Source organism: Mauremys mutica, chromosome 11 (genome assembly GCF_020497125.1).
Source record: "Mauremys mutica isolate MM-2020 ecotype Southern chromosome 11, ASM2049712v1, whole genome shotgun sequence".
NCBI classification, from domain to species: Eukaryota; Metazoa; Chordata; order Testudines; family Geoemydidae; genus Mauremys; species Mauremys mutica.
In genome coordinates, this window is record NC_059082.1 from 29,608,841 (window position 1) to 29,624,540 (window position 15,700).

At 39.5% G+C, this 15,700-nt stretch overlaps 1 protein-coding gene across 3 annotated transcripts in view; it reads left to right on the forward strand.

The window, feature by feature from the left end:
* Positions 1 to 15,700, forward strand: part of FAM189A1 (family with sequence similarity 189 member A1) — a 414,937-nt gene that overhangs the window by 136,656 nt on the left and 262,581 nt on the right. For all 3 annotated transcript variants that reach the window (XM_044980045.1, XM_044980043.1, XM_044980044.1), the window contains one exon: positions 1,977 to 2,033. In XM_044980045.1, the coding sequence (XP_044835980.1) occupies positions 1,977 to 2,033 (57 nt within the window). The remainder of the gene's footprint in view (positions 1 to 1,976; positions 2,034 to 15,700) is intronic.

The window sequence follows — 15,700 nt, forward strand, 5'->3', positions numbered from 1 at the left end:
GTGAGAGGGCAGAGCATAGAGCATTCTGTGCCTGCTGTCTCCATGTCTACTGCTGCTATGCTGTTCCCAAGGGGATAGTGACCTCTTTCTGTGTCCTTTTCCCCCCACCATAAAGGGATTACACCACTGTAAATGAGAGTATGATTTAGCCTTCACCATTTTTATTACTATAGATTTTGTGTGAGAAGGAGAGAACATGCTTAATTCTCAGATCCCCATTTGGTTTCCATGGGTGGATCTTGGACTGGGTACCACACTTTTACTTGGAAACTAAGCAATCCGTATTTGAGTAAAACGCCAATGATTCAGTTCTGCTGAAGTAAGGGCTGTAAAACTTTGCCCATATGAGTATTTCCAAATTCTGATGATATGCTCTATAAAACATGTCACTCAGTTGTGTGGTGAAGGGTCCCTGCATAAACCTTAGATGGTCACTCATCTGTCATATCACTGCCTAAGATCTGTCAATCACCTGAATAATTTAGAAGATCTCCTGTAGACCACATTTTTTCCTGTTGCAACAAAAGTCTTCTGTGATTACAAATAAGTAATGGCATAATACTGCACATTAAGACAAGGGGTGTGAGTGTGTGTATTTGAAGTGGTATGGCTACACATTATGAGCTATTAAACATTTTAGATTGCAGAGATAGAGGTTTTTGACTGGCACTAATGCATATAGCAAATAAATGGTAGGAAAAATTAGGTTTTATTATTACAATATGTTGGTGCTAAATTTCACCTACTGTTTATCTATTAACTTGCAATGGAGGACCATGCATAACCATTCTGGTAGTGCAAAAAAAATCTCTGAAAGTTTTCTTTCAGTTCATGTTGTTACAGAAAATATTAATTAAAATAAACCATACAGCACATCAGGTGGTGTGACTTACTAGTGAACAGTGAAAATGGTTCTGAGACTTATTCGGAATTTATAGAATCATTTTGATCTGGAAATCAGATTGAAATCTCTATGGAAACTGGGAAGGGGGGGTGAGGGAGGAGAGGGGTTGTGATATTTACAGTACCATGTGTTTTCATCCATGTTGGAAATAGAATGAAAATTCATAGATTCTAAGGCCAAAAGGGACTATTATGATAATCTAGTCTGACCTCCTGTACAACACAGGCCATAGGACTTCCACCAAAATAATTCCTAGAGTGTATCTTTTAGAAAACATTCAATATTGATTTCAAAATGGTCAGTGATGGCAAATCCACCATTACCCTTGACAAATTGTTCCAAAAGTTAATTACTCTCACTGGTAAAAAAAATATATATATATCTTTTATTTCCAGTCTGAATTTGTCTAGCTTTAACTTCCAGCCACTGCATTGTGTTAAACCTTTTGCTGCAAAATTGAAGAGCCCATTATTAAATATTTGTTCCCCAAATAGAGACTGTAATCAAATCAGCCCTTAATCTTCTCTTTGCTAAACTAAATAGATTGAGCTCTTTGAGTCTATCATTGTAAGAAATGTTTTCTAATCCTGTAATCATTCTCATGGCTCTTCTCTGAACCCTCTCCAATTTATCAATGTAATTTTTGAATTGTTAGCACCAGAACTGGACACAGTATTCCAGCAGCAGTCACACTAGTGAAAAGAAAGAGATAAAATAACCTCCTACTCGAGATTCCCCTATCTATGCACCCTAAGATCGCATTAGTTCCTTTGGCCACAGCGTCCTCCCTGGGAGCTCACCTTCAGCTGATTATTCACTATGACCCCCAAATATTTTTCAAAGTCATTGGTTCCCAGAGTAGAGTCCCCCATCCTATAAGTATGGCATACATTATTTGTTTCAATAGCCTATCTTGCAGTATTTACCTGCCAGTCTCAACACTTTTGGAAGCCAATTACTTGTCTTACAGTTAGTTTGAGTATTGTTCTTTTTCTTAAAAGATACTGTTACTTTTTTTAGGTGTTAGTATAAAATCTGTGTCTCTTTGCTGACCCTTTTCACTTGATTTCAGGTGCTGTTGTCAGGACTGATTGGCGTTGTCTCATGGAAAAGGCCTCTCTCACTTGTGGTAAGTGATATTGCTTTCTTAGTTATGTCAGGCAGTTCCTTGACCTGCAATAGATGTTAAACATTTGAAACGTATACTTAAAAATTGTGTACATCTCATCACTTTTCTCCTTAGGCATTTGTGTAAATATTTTCAGTGGCTTTGTGTTGTCGGTTTGAACCCACTGAGTTTTCACTTTGAGTTTGGAGTCCAGTTTAGCTCAAATCTCAAAGTAAAACTGAATCAAAACCATTGCCAGGTTTTTCTTTACATTAGGCAAGCTGCACATTTCACATTCAATGCAAACCAAAACCCCAATTTAGATTTGCTCAAAGTTTTAGTGAAATTTAATTTGCAACTTAACTTGAGCCCATATAGTGTCAGTTACTTTACAATTTTGTTTTGAACATTTTGCACAGGTCTCGTGTGGTATCCTCAGAAATTGTGATTTCTATGTAGAATAAATAACATTGGGTGCACAGAGAAATTTTTACAATCAGAACATTAATGAACTTGTAACTTTCAAGCTATAGCCCCACCATTTGGATATTACAAATTCTTGTAGAAGAAGGCACACTAAAAAGATACCTTTACAAGGCACACTAAAAAGATATCTTTCAGCTATTTTATTGGTTTGCTTTAGTTAATGTCCCAAATAAGTAAAATAATGTCTTGCTAGTATTATTTTAAAAGAGGTTTTGTTATATCACATGCTAATTATGAATTGACTGGTTTTCATTAAATATATTCATTAAAGAACCAATAAAGAGATGTGGGACTGTTTTCATATTTACTACAGAATCATAGACTTTAGTAAAAAGGACCATGTTGCCTACCTCTCCCTGATTATGTACTAAAATTACATTATTCATAAAAGCTGGTGTTATTAACTAACAAAAATAAGTGTTTTGAACATATTCTTTTTGGAAATTTATTTCCATTTAACTGATGAACATTATGTATTATTTGTATTTGTCATCGTGTTAAAGCATGGTACAGGGAACCAATGAAGCTTTCTCATGTTTGAATAGGATCTATCCAGCCAATATTGAATAGTATTCATTTTTTATCCTTTGGATAATAATTTAGCAAGCCGAGTTTGCTGATGAGTTTAAAAAACCTTTAGTAGTCCTCACTTTAATCCAAAATGGATAGTAGCCTCAGCTGAATAATTTATCATGTTTCAGCTTGTCAAGCAGACAGTTGAGTATGAATGAATATCTAGAATATAGATATTCTCTCAACAAAAAGAGCAACCAAAATGTTATATGGAGCCTGTCCATTAATTCGATATACTTAGGGACATTCACTTAGGGAAAAAGGATTTATTTGCCAAGAGCAAATTAAAGCAAAACCTTGAATACTTTTGACTTTGGGCTACAACACTTTAGACGGAAACCAAATGTACTCCTACTTCTGTGTTGTACATTAAAAAATTCCTAACATATCATATAATGTGAATACTGTATTGAAATCCGAGCCCTTGAAACAAAGGAGCTGTGTTGGGGGTTCTGTTCGTTTGTGACAGCAAAGGAAAAAGATGTTTTATTGACAGTAATGTAGCCATTAATAGACCTGTGATTTATTCACCATTTACCTGAACAGGAAATGCCCTCTGTTGCTCCAGAGCCGGCCTGGGAAAACACTTGTTGGGGATGCTCTCCTTCTCCCATGGGACCAGGGCCTTCTATACACGTTTCCCACATTCCCTCTGATGCTGAAGGTCCTTATAAAAATAAAGAAGGGGGAAAAGCGAGAGTTATACTGATTTCTCCCAGATGTGGTACCCATACTGACGCAGCTAGCGATGTGTACACCAATCCCTCTTCAATTCACTCCTCACCTCCTTTCACTGAAGGGCGGACTAACTCTCCATCCCAGCCTATGGATTCTTCAGCTCAAATCTTGGCTCCTTAATGTTTACGACACATAGAGAGCTACTGCTCCTAGGAGATACAGGAAGTGTTATTGCACAGTAGAAAATCAGCTACCCGCTGCACTTCCCTACAAAAATGGAAAAGATTCCAGTCTTGATGTACTTCTATACAAATTACGTCAGTATCCTCCTCCCTCCCCATCACACTAGACTACATACTAGGCCTCAAGAGGGCAGGGCTATCCCTCAGGTCACTCAAAATACATCTTGTCACCATAACAGCCTTCCACCAGCACATAGAAGGTTATTCAGTCTTTACCCATCCAGCGACAAAGATTCCTCAAGGGCACAGGGTACCTCTTCCCTCAATCCAGACACCCCAAACCAACGTGAGACCTGAATCTAGTTCTAAGGAGTCTAGCTAGACTATCTTTTGAACCTGTGGCCATGTGTTCTTTTGCACATATATCAGTGAAGACAGCAATCTTAGTAGCTATCATCTTGACAAGGAGAATAGGGGAAATAGTGGCATTAATGGTGCACAAACACCCCGTTTCACGATTTTCTTTAAAGACAAGGACACTCTCAAACCACACCCAAAATTCATTTCCCAGGTGACTTTGTCTTTTCACATGAACCAACTCATTCATCTTCCCATGTTTTACTCAAAGCCTCACTGTGATAACAGGGAGGCTATACTACATAGACTTGATGTTAGGAGAGCCTTGGCCTTCTATTTGAACAGGACGAAGGCCGTTAGGAAATCTCCGAAGTACTTCCTATCAATTGCAGAAAGATCAAAAGGCACAGAAATATCTGCTCAGAGATTCTCTAAATGTGTCTTGAATCATATTAACTACTGCTATCATGCTTGTAATTTGGTACCTCCACCTGGAATCCATATACATTCCACAAAGTCGGTTTCTACCTCAGTCACCTTCATTAAAGATGTTCCCAGTCCAGAAATCTGCTGGGCAGCAACCTGAGCATCTGCTCATACTTTTGCAGAACACTAAGCAGAACAAGAGACTTCTCTTCTGATGCCATCATTTTCTCCGCTGTATTTTCGTCCTTAACAGACTCGACTCTGAAGCTCCAACCCTCCATCAGAGATACTGCTCGGGAGTGACCTATAGTGGAGAACCTATAGGGACACTACTTGAAGAAGAAAAGGAAGTTACTCACCTTGTGCAGTAATGACGATTCTTCAAGATGTGTCCCCCTATTGGTGCTCCGCAACCCACACTCCTCCTCTCTACTTCGGAGTTCTTGTTAGTGACTCTGTGACAGAGAGGGTGGTTCATCCATGCAGTGTTAATTAGTCTCAAGCAGAAAGAATGCATGTGCGGGCCAAATGGACACTGCTACCAAAGATCTCTGATCAGGGGCACAGATATACCTACAGTGAAGCACCCAGAGGGGAACACATCTCGAAGAACCATTATTACTGCACAAGGTGAATAAGTTCTTTTACATCTGTCACTTCAAACTACATATCAGTATGTGTTGCATGTAACTTAAAATTACTGAAATGGATTTCCATTCAACGGAATGAAAAGTTAGATTGGCTGGTTTTGTTTTTAGGGTTTTTTTTCTTTTTGTTCTCCTGAGACTGAGCACCGAGTCCATTATTTTTCACTCTGCTCCTCTGCTGAGTGCAATATATTCTGGGCACAGTGCAATCAAAGAAGAATATCAAGGACCTTTTCAAAGTTTCATCAGCATTTTCCTGTTTTGTTCTCATTGGTGCCATGTTGATCAGAGTACAATCTAAGAAGCTAATTTAAAACCATATTTTCTGTACGTTATCTTATTATCATTAGAACTGCTGAGAAAACTTATCTAAGCCACTGAGAAATGTCTACAATAGAGTATCTAATTATGAATTGTTTCAGATATGTTATATTCTGTTCTGTTTTATTCCTGTTAGTCCCTTCCCCATGGAATAGCACTGTGGATGCTAGTCCCATCTATGTAGCAGCTTTTTTCATAATTCATCTGTAAGAGCTTTTAACTGCATGTACCAACAGTATCTTCTCTCTATAGGCAGTAGTTGCAAACTATATGAATTATAATAACCTTTGACATGAATTCTAAAAGGTCTGTAGGCTTTTCTTTCAAAATTTCAGAAATAGAATCAAATGTAACTTTATGATATTAGCAAAAATCTGTGCAAGTAAAAGGTTAATACAATGTAATATAAGTGTATTAGTGCTCAAAATTTATTCAGAAAATTCATTATACATCCACTTTGGGGGCTCATTATACTCAAGATCATGACCTTCATCTAAGTGAACACACGTCTCTTAGTTGGTCATATTAAAACTAGAGTCTTCGTTCTTTAAACACCGACACGGTATGAAATATGTAAAATGCTCAAGGTATTTGAGGTCTTCCATAGGATTCCTTGTACTAGTAAAATAGTTTGAGTATTTTTTAAAAAAAGTGAAAACTAAAACCTTGCTTATCGGCTCTCTGAACTAAGAGGTGAAAACATTATCTAAAAGTTGTTTCTGCTCTAAGTCACCAGTCTTATTAAATGTTGGTAAGAAAAATAGCCTAAATGGAAAACTGACATAAAAGAGCACTTATTAAAATATGCAGATAGAAACTCAAAGATAAAAAAGAAAATGTCAGGACCCAGACAAAACCAGAAGCAAATAAGAATGTTGATTTGTAGAACTGTCTTGCCCCACACAAGTAGAAACCATTGTGAATGTCAGTGTTCCTAAAAGCACTCCTGGCTTCTAATAGTTTGTACTCCTTTCATTTTGGACATAATGGATTGTACCAAATTTTTGGCAACAGCAGAGTAGACCTGCTTTTTTACCCTTAATGTCAACACCACAATCATGGTACAGTAGGTTAATTTATTTTACAGATTGTATTAAATAGTTTGGCATTTTATGATGCATCCAGAAGTGAGTCCCAACATTTATACTAGAATAAGGTGCATTTAATAATGGAGTTCAATTAGGCAATGCAATTACTGATTTATTTGCATCAATTCTACAACATTCTAAAAAGCCTTTGGGGACAGCTTATCTTGTAGCATTATGTTTATAAATATTACTACACACTGAGTACAAAAGCTTTTGGGACTTAAGGTCACATTTCATAAGCTGTCTTTGATAATATTTTCCCCTCTTTATACGTGTAAGAAACTACAGCCTTCTTTGTGGGTAAAACAAAATGTTTGTAGACATTGATACTGACTGTTCATCTGCCATTGCCATCATTGTATCTTCTTTTGTGTAAAAGTGTATGATTTTTACTATAGAATTAATGAAGCATGAAAATATTTTGGCAAATGTGTATTTTTAAAGATAAATACCATATGCACTGCAAATAATGTGGATAACTTTTGCCTGGCTGGGAATAGCTGGAAATATTCATTTAAAGTATAGCACATTTTAATCTCATCAAGTTTGAGTATACTGAATTTATAACTCCATTATGGTCTATTGGATTCATTCATATCTACTGCAGGATTCACATTCATAGGTACTCTTTAATTACATAAATTGTGTAATGTTAAAAAGAATTTTTATTAATCAACTTTACTACTAGAGTGGTGTAATTCCGGTACTGTACTAAGTTAGTTCTATTCATTTTTTCTATGATTCTAGATAAGCCAAGATCTTGGTCCATATTCAGCCCTGTTTTAACATCATCATTGTAAATAGAGTTACACCAGGGATGAATCTGACATGTTATGTGGAAGATTTTTTTAAACTGTATTGCAACTAAGAAGTTTATTTTCTTTACCTACAAAATATTTTTCTTTCTTTACAAACTTCCTTGTTCTGTCCTCAGGTCTACGTAGTGTGTTAGTTAGGAAAAATCATTAATACATACATGCATATATGTTAGTAAGGAAAAATCATTCATACATATGTTCCTTACTAACACACTAAATAGACCTGAGGACAGAATAAGGAAGTTAGTGTGTGTATGTGTATATAAAAATATAAGATAGCTGGCATCTAAACAAAGTTTAACCCAAAGATTCATTAAATTCAGAACCTATTGGATTAAAAAAAAGGGGGAGGGTGCAATTACTATAATAAAGACACAGTACCAGAAAAAATTACTGCTGAAAAAGTATGTGTGTAACTGTCTGTAGCACAATTAACGTTAAATATACTACCAGGAATACAAATTAATAGTATACACAGCATGCTGAGTGTTATTAATTGAGAATAAATCACCTAAATGATTTTTGAGCACATCTTTTACTGTTACCAACAAAAATATTTGGATGAGAGGCTTTTGAGATTTTGCTTCTCCTTTTCATAACTCAGATTTCTTTATTCTTGATTAAAAGGCATAGCTGACAGATTGTATCTTTGACTAATTTAGGATCATAGATCAACTACTTATAATTCAGAATTGTTTAAAGTACTTAGGGCCAAGTACTTAGGGCCAAGTGCAGGACAGTGTCTTATAACACAGACCACGGCTTCCCTCTCACAGTAACTGCAAAATGAGGAAAAAATTGATCGGCTAAGTTTTTTCTTGGTATTGTACTCTAATAAGCAATATCTGCTCATCTAGCAAGGAAAATCTACATCCACATATATGACTGTGATTTATTTTTATAATATTGTTTGTAAGATAATTTAGGAGTGGCTCTCAAGATCCTAGTAAACTGCCAGTACAACCCTGGGTTTCTGAAAATGTGGGCATCCCAGCTGTAATGAATGCCAGCTATAATTTACTGTTAACCAAATCCTGACCCTTATGTATCCACAAACTATATTCCCCATCTTTCCCTTGACATGCACCAATAAAATCTGTTCAGTGGCATGGACAGTGGAGCCCGCAGTTCTGCTGCCTTTCAGTCTTCTGGTCAGGAAAACATCTTCTGGAAGAAAATATTGGCTAAAGTAAAATACATCTTTATCATCTGAAAGACGCCATCCGCTTCCACTATGCTGAGAACCTCAAGCAGAAGCTGGACCAGGGCAAGGTGTTTGAGGTGTCCAGCAAGTGGGATGCCAGCAACCACTTCCTCCCCAGGGGCAGCTTCACCAGGTTCGCCAACTGGTGTTTCGTCCACCGGGCCTGACTCAACTGTGTTCCCCTCAACGGAGCCATCCGCCACGGCAATGGACAAGCGCTGCAGGAAGTGTGGTTACGCCAACAAGACCCTGCTCCACGTCCTGTGTGGATGCAAACAGCGCTTCGGAGCCTGGCGGCACCACCACAATGCCATCCAGAACCATCTGGTGAAAGCCATCCCACCATCCCTGAGGAAGATCACCGTTGACTCCGCCATCCCTGGGACAGACAGCTGACTGTGACCCGACATCGTTGTGATGGACACAGAAAAGAAGAAGGTCCTCATGGTAGACGTCACGGTGCCATTTGAAAACAGGTCACCGGCCTTCCGTGAGTCCTGAGCACGGAAGGCTGACACCCTGAGAGCCCAGGGCTACAAGGTACAGATACACACCCTGATAGTGGGAGCCCTGGCTCGCTACACCCGGCTCATGAGACAGCTCATGGTGTCCGACACCATCAGGTGGTCCAGAGACATCTATACGGAACACATCATGGGACACCATCAATACCACATTGAGTAATCAAGACCACCGACCAGGGAAATAACCCACTTCCTCCCCTGACGAACTAAGGAACGCACCCCACCCATGTACTTATTCGCGACACTGATACTAACTTGGACTCTTTATACATTCCATGGGTGGCGTACCTGAGACCACTTATCCACTGCTGCTTTAAAACCCCCCGAACCCAATCTAGGTCTATACTGGTTATGTGATATGCATGTATCTCGTGATCCTTGTAACTGATACCTGTAATCCTTCATAACTCAAGCTGGACCCCAGATATACAGTACCTTTCCTCTTAACTTGTGTATATTTAATTTTAACTTTAATAAAAAGTTATATTTAAAAGTATATTTAACATTAACTTTAATAAAAAAACATTTCTAGGTATACATAGATTATGGGCCAGCATCTGTTCTTTTTACAGCAGTGTGTATTTGAGCAACTCCATTGATTTTAATGGAGATGCTTCCAATTTAGGCTGGTGAATGACTGATAGCCATTGTTGAGGTTCCAATAGCATCCCTTACTAAGTCTTGATACATCAGAATAGCACAAGAAAGTAAAACAGACTGTAGATGGTCCTGTATATGTAAACAAATGGAGACAGACAAATGGGTTTGGAGCTGGCAGCATTGAACCACAAAAGCTGACACATATCAAAAAGGAATGACAGTAAACAAATGAGGCCAAAATAAGGCCAAACTGAAGCAAATTAGTGAAGCTAATGAATATCTATGAGGCAGTCATCTCACACACACACACACACACACACACACACACACACAAAAGGTTGGGGGAAAGCTGACAAATGAGTGGATGGAGTACAGGAAAAGACACATTTGGCTAACAAATGATAAACAAACAGTGCTGGCATATCAGAATACCTAGAAAATGATAACTGAACAATTGGTGAATGAAAATGAATGGAAAAATCTGACAAATGCCAAATTAAAAAGAATGAAGCTGATACATGATGAATGAACAAATGAGAAACAGTAAAGGAATGGAAGTGGGTGGTCAGCATATGAGATATATCATGTAATAATATATCATCTATTTTTACTGCAATTGTTATAATAATTTTTGCTCCTTTTTCACACTCTCCCAAGAAGGTTCTGAATCTTTTAATATTTGACTTGAGCAGATCATACCTGTCCTCCATTTTCTACACTGGCTTTTTGTAGAATATAGAATCAAATTCAAGGTCTTGATCTTTATCTTCACCTGGGCCACAAGATATCATAAAGGTCACTTAAAGCTTGGAGATGAGCACTGGGACCATGGTCGACAGCTCTGCTACGTGGGCATAATAGAGCAGCCTACCTCATGGGTACAGCTTATTTGTGCAAGAAACAAAGCATAGTATGGGGTTGATGCAAGCCTGGAATGAAGTCAGTTCCTTCTAAACTAAGAACCATCTGAAACGTAACCATCTTCTCCTTCAAAGGCAAGACACTTCTTTGGCTTTACCTTAACTCATTATAGACGCATAGCAATATGTACATATAATTTTTAAAAATCCTATCCAAACAAAACACTACATTGTGCACACAATTTTTCCCCAGAGGAAAGAATGAACCACACATGGCAGAAGTTAGTCACATTGCTTAGTGCACTTAAAGACACTCATACTGTGGTGATGAGGATGGTATAAGAGTCCATGTAGAGTAAAATGGATTCAAAACTAGAGTAAAAAAGTTTGCCTACCCTTGTTTGCTTAGAAAGAGGGCATATTACACAGATTTGAGCAATGTTACAGATACATGAAGGTGTTCTGATGACAATGTTAACCATAAGAGTGAAGCTGAAGTGTTTCATAAGGTCTTCAGAACCCTGGCAGGTATATAGCCTTATTCAGAGACTTTCTGACATTCTATGTATTTTTGAAACAGAGCACAATATTCTGAGTGAGGACAAAATGTAGTTTTATTATAGTTGCATCTTAAAGGTCTGTTGTCAGTAGAATATGCTGTGTAGTTTTGTTCCCATGAGGAAAGGGAATGCTGCATGTCACTTTTGGAATGACTTCCTCAGGCTGATGTTCAGGACAACGTTGACATGTCTTGGGGTATGCCTTAATGCTGCGTTATCTTGAGTTACTTCTCAGGAGTCAGTGCAGCCACATTGTGAGATAACATTCAAACTGATATGTTCACACTGGTGCTGCACTCACTCGTGTGGCACTAAGACTTTTCTGAGAGCTTGTCTTCACTACGGTCCAAATAGGCGCTGCTGCAATCGATGCAGTGGCATTGATTTAGCGGCTCTGGTGAAGACATGGTAAATCAGCAGGAGAGTGCCCTTCTGTCAACCTGAGTACTCCACCTCAACAAGAGGCAAAGCTATGTTGGCAGGAGAGTGTCTCCAATTAACATAGCGCTGTGTAGACACCATATTAAGTCGATTTAAACATCGACATAAATTACGTAAGTTATGTAATTTAATAGCATAACTTTCACCGATTTAACCCTCTAATGTAGACAAGGCCAGAGTTTATCCCATGGTTCTTTTCACTTCACTTCACTGAGCTGCTCTATGAATTCTGTGCAAGTTAATTTTTGGGTGAATTAGTCTGTCCTTTCTGGGCACACGGAATTGTGAGAAGACATTGGAGAACTAGTGGCACTCAAATAGAGCTAGCCTGCTCCATGCTGCAGAGTGACCCTGTTAACAGCTGATGAGTTGTGCTAATTTAAGTGTTAGTCTGAATCCTAGCCTTTAATTCAAGTAACATCATTACCCTGCTCAAGTTAAGCATGTTTATTGTGTGGATGGGACTTGAGTTAACTGAACTCTTGAGTTATAACTCAAGTTAACTTTGTAGTGAAGACAAGATCTTGGAGGAAATGTTTCCATTTCTGAAACTTTGTTTACTTTGATGTGGTTTTTTTCATATGGGAAATGTGTTAAACAGGGACAAACAGGAAAAGAATCCTAAAATACCATCAAACTTTTTTATGTATATGAAGTCCTTCCTCCATATGCATTTATTTATGAACTACTTTGATAGAAAAATATGCTGAAAACTGAATAAAGAGCTAAAAATAATAATTTACTTAGTTTGATTTCAGGATAACAATCTCATATTGTGATAAGATTGTGACATCGGGGTAATTTAACATTCATAGTACAGATGAGAATAATATCTGTCACTGATTTGCTGTGTTCCCTGGGATAAATCACTAAGCCTCTGTGTTGCAGGTTCAGCATCTCTAAAACAGGGTTATACTCACCTACCTTACAGAAATTGTGTAAAGATTTGTTAATATTTGTATAGTACTTCGAAGACAAAAATGTGAATTTCTTCTTGTGGCATAAGTGGACCCTGACCCTGATCATAACTTTTGGGCACTACTGTCATATAAAGGTTAAACATGTAATACGTATTATTTTGCATACTCCATGCCCCATTGGATAGAATGCTGTGAGAGATGACCTTGGCTCTTCTCAAATTTTTAAATGAAAGTATAGAACTCAATGCTCATGAAAGTATGTGATGATCTGTACAACTTATGATATCTGGCTGATATTGTAAAATTGTTATGAGAATTGTTATAACTGGTCAGTACATACACCAGGGAGGTTGGGTGGAACTGGGAGAAGTCACTTTCCCTAGCTTGTCATAGGGCACTGGGGTTTAGAGAGTGGAAAATTACCAGCAACAAGAAAAAGAACCAAGTGTTGGTAGTGGGACATATACACTTGAGGGGCTCAGCGAGAGATATAGGAAGCTTTGGGAAATAAGGGAAGAGCTGGGTATGCGGTCATAGGAGGGTGAAGGTAGGGGAGCTAGCTGTGGGACCAACCAAAATCAGAGAAAGCAATCTAACTTAAAGGGGGGAGAGAGGTTCCATGGTTCAGAAAACTGAAGCAGGGAAAGATGTACTGGGTTTATGATGTTTGGATTGATCTATTCATTTCTCAAGCTATTAAAGAAAGAGCAATGGTGTTTTAGAATCCTGTGCAAAGTGTGTCTGTCTGTTTGTTGTGTTACACCTATCAAATGCCCTTGGGGAGTTAGCCTGTGGATCCACAATACCCACACACAAGGAGTTCTGGGAGAGGAAGTACTTCCTCTATGTCAGGAGTCTGAGCTGTCAATATTGGCCCAAAGGTAGGCAGTTGAACTGTGAGATCACAGCTCTTGAGAAGTGCTGCTGTGCAAGGGATGCCATTATCCATGCCTAGCATGTGCTTGGAAGAAAAACAGATGTTGAAGGTTAAGCATTGTAGTACAAACACCATTACCAACTTCATAACCCTGTGCGATCTGGAAGTTTGGCGATTGATAACCTGTACCACTGCTATGTTGTCGCACTAGAAGCACACCCTTATATTAGCCAGCTCCGATCCCCAAATGACCACCACAGCTAAAATGGAAAAAATTCCAAGAAGATCATGTTCTTCAGACAATCCCATTTTGTGTCCAGGTGGCGGGCCATTTTGTATACACCATTTGCCTTGATAAAACACCCCAAAACCTGCACCCCTGCCACATTTGAGTGGATTTTAACCCCCTTTGTAATAACCATTGTTCTCTCCACAATGATACCCCATTAAATTGACTCAGAAAACTTTTCCACACCCTCATGTGTTCCTTCATATATCTAGTGACTGAGTTGAATGGTGTGGCTTGGCTATGCCAGCCGTTGCTGCTGCCTGCTGGGCACAAAATGGGGCAACAACCCTGCAAGCAAAGTTCAGGTGCCCCAGGTGAACCAAAAAAAAAATACAAATAATGCACTACTTCGTTTAGTCCCACTGACCGCACCACTGCCCAGTGATACTGAGTAGCCCATGTGCATAGCCTTGTCAAAATATAATTCGAAATATAATTTGAAATATAAGTCATCTCACAAACATGCCTGTATCTACAGGGGTTGCGAAAACAACCACCATTATTAAATGCCCAGCAAATACTATTACATGCCTGGGGCCCCTCCTGAGCTTGTTGCAGTATGAACAAACCCCTGGCACCCTTGGTATCATCCACTGTAGCCACAGTATGTGATGCCACATTATCCCAGTTTATGTTGCTGCCCTTAATTAAAACTGCTAATTATAATTAAACCAGGACATGCTCCCAAACATATTGTGTGGCTGCCTAATTATATCCATATACTTAAGTAAGGCAGGGCTCCTCTGTGGGTAGGCCTGTACTATAATGTCTCATATATGAGGAAGGCAGCCTCCCAATTTTCTCATGTTCTAAGTTATTTTGCTTGCCTTGCCCATGTTTACTGTCTATTAACACCTCCCTGTGCACTAGGGATAATATATCCATGTATTTGCCTCTCAGGATTTTATATTTAGTTGTACTGAGTAGGTGAACTCCCATCGGGTCAGCCACCCTGGCATAACCGTACTCAGGACTGCATGGAGGGAGTTCCACAGAGCCCTTCTCCCTCATAGACCCCACTGGGAGTCTCTACTCTGTCCCATGAGGTTACATGCCCTGATGGCCGATGAGTCCCCATGTGCCCAGGGGCTTCAGTTCCAACATGGGCTTAGCTACCCTTGCCAGGGGCCTGCCCCTGTACTGCTGCCCAAACTTGAGCCCATGCTGGGCCTGCCCTGTGACCCCGTGCAAACCCCGCACACCTAGCTGCCTGAAACTGCTGTAGTAAATGCAAATTAGTTGCAGCAGCTGTGTAATACCATCCATGCCCCCACTGAAGATGCGGCTTCTGGACCTCCCATTCCTGGGCCCAGAGTATTTACTACCCCAATAGGCTGACTCCTGTCTCCCTCAGGTGAAGTCACTGAGGGATTGGTTGAGCACAGTCCCTGCACCTGGCAGTGGCCCCTGCAACTGCCACCCCTTGACAGGCTGGAAGGCCGGATACCACCTCTGCCACCCATCCCCTCAACCTCTGTCTGGTTCAGATCACACTCACCCCTGGGATCAGCATTCCCACCATCCCTTGTGTTTGGTGGAAGAGAACATCCTGGGGCAGAGAGATGCTAGTTCCCCTTGTTTCCACTGTTCCCTTTCTGTGTAATTTGCCTTTGCCTGCCCTTTCCTGTCTCTGGGGCTGGGGGGTGATAGCCCCCCGTTTTCTTGAGCTCACCCTTCTCGTTCCCCTGGAGCCATGCTGTCATTCATTCGGCATAGCCAGACAATAGTCTTACCTATTCACAGCTACTTTGGAAAAAAAAAAAACCCCTCTCCAAACGTGTTCCATTCAGTAAGGAAATACAGCAGTGACTGGTACCTAGATTACATCAAGCGGTGT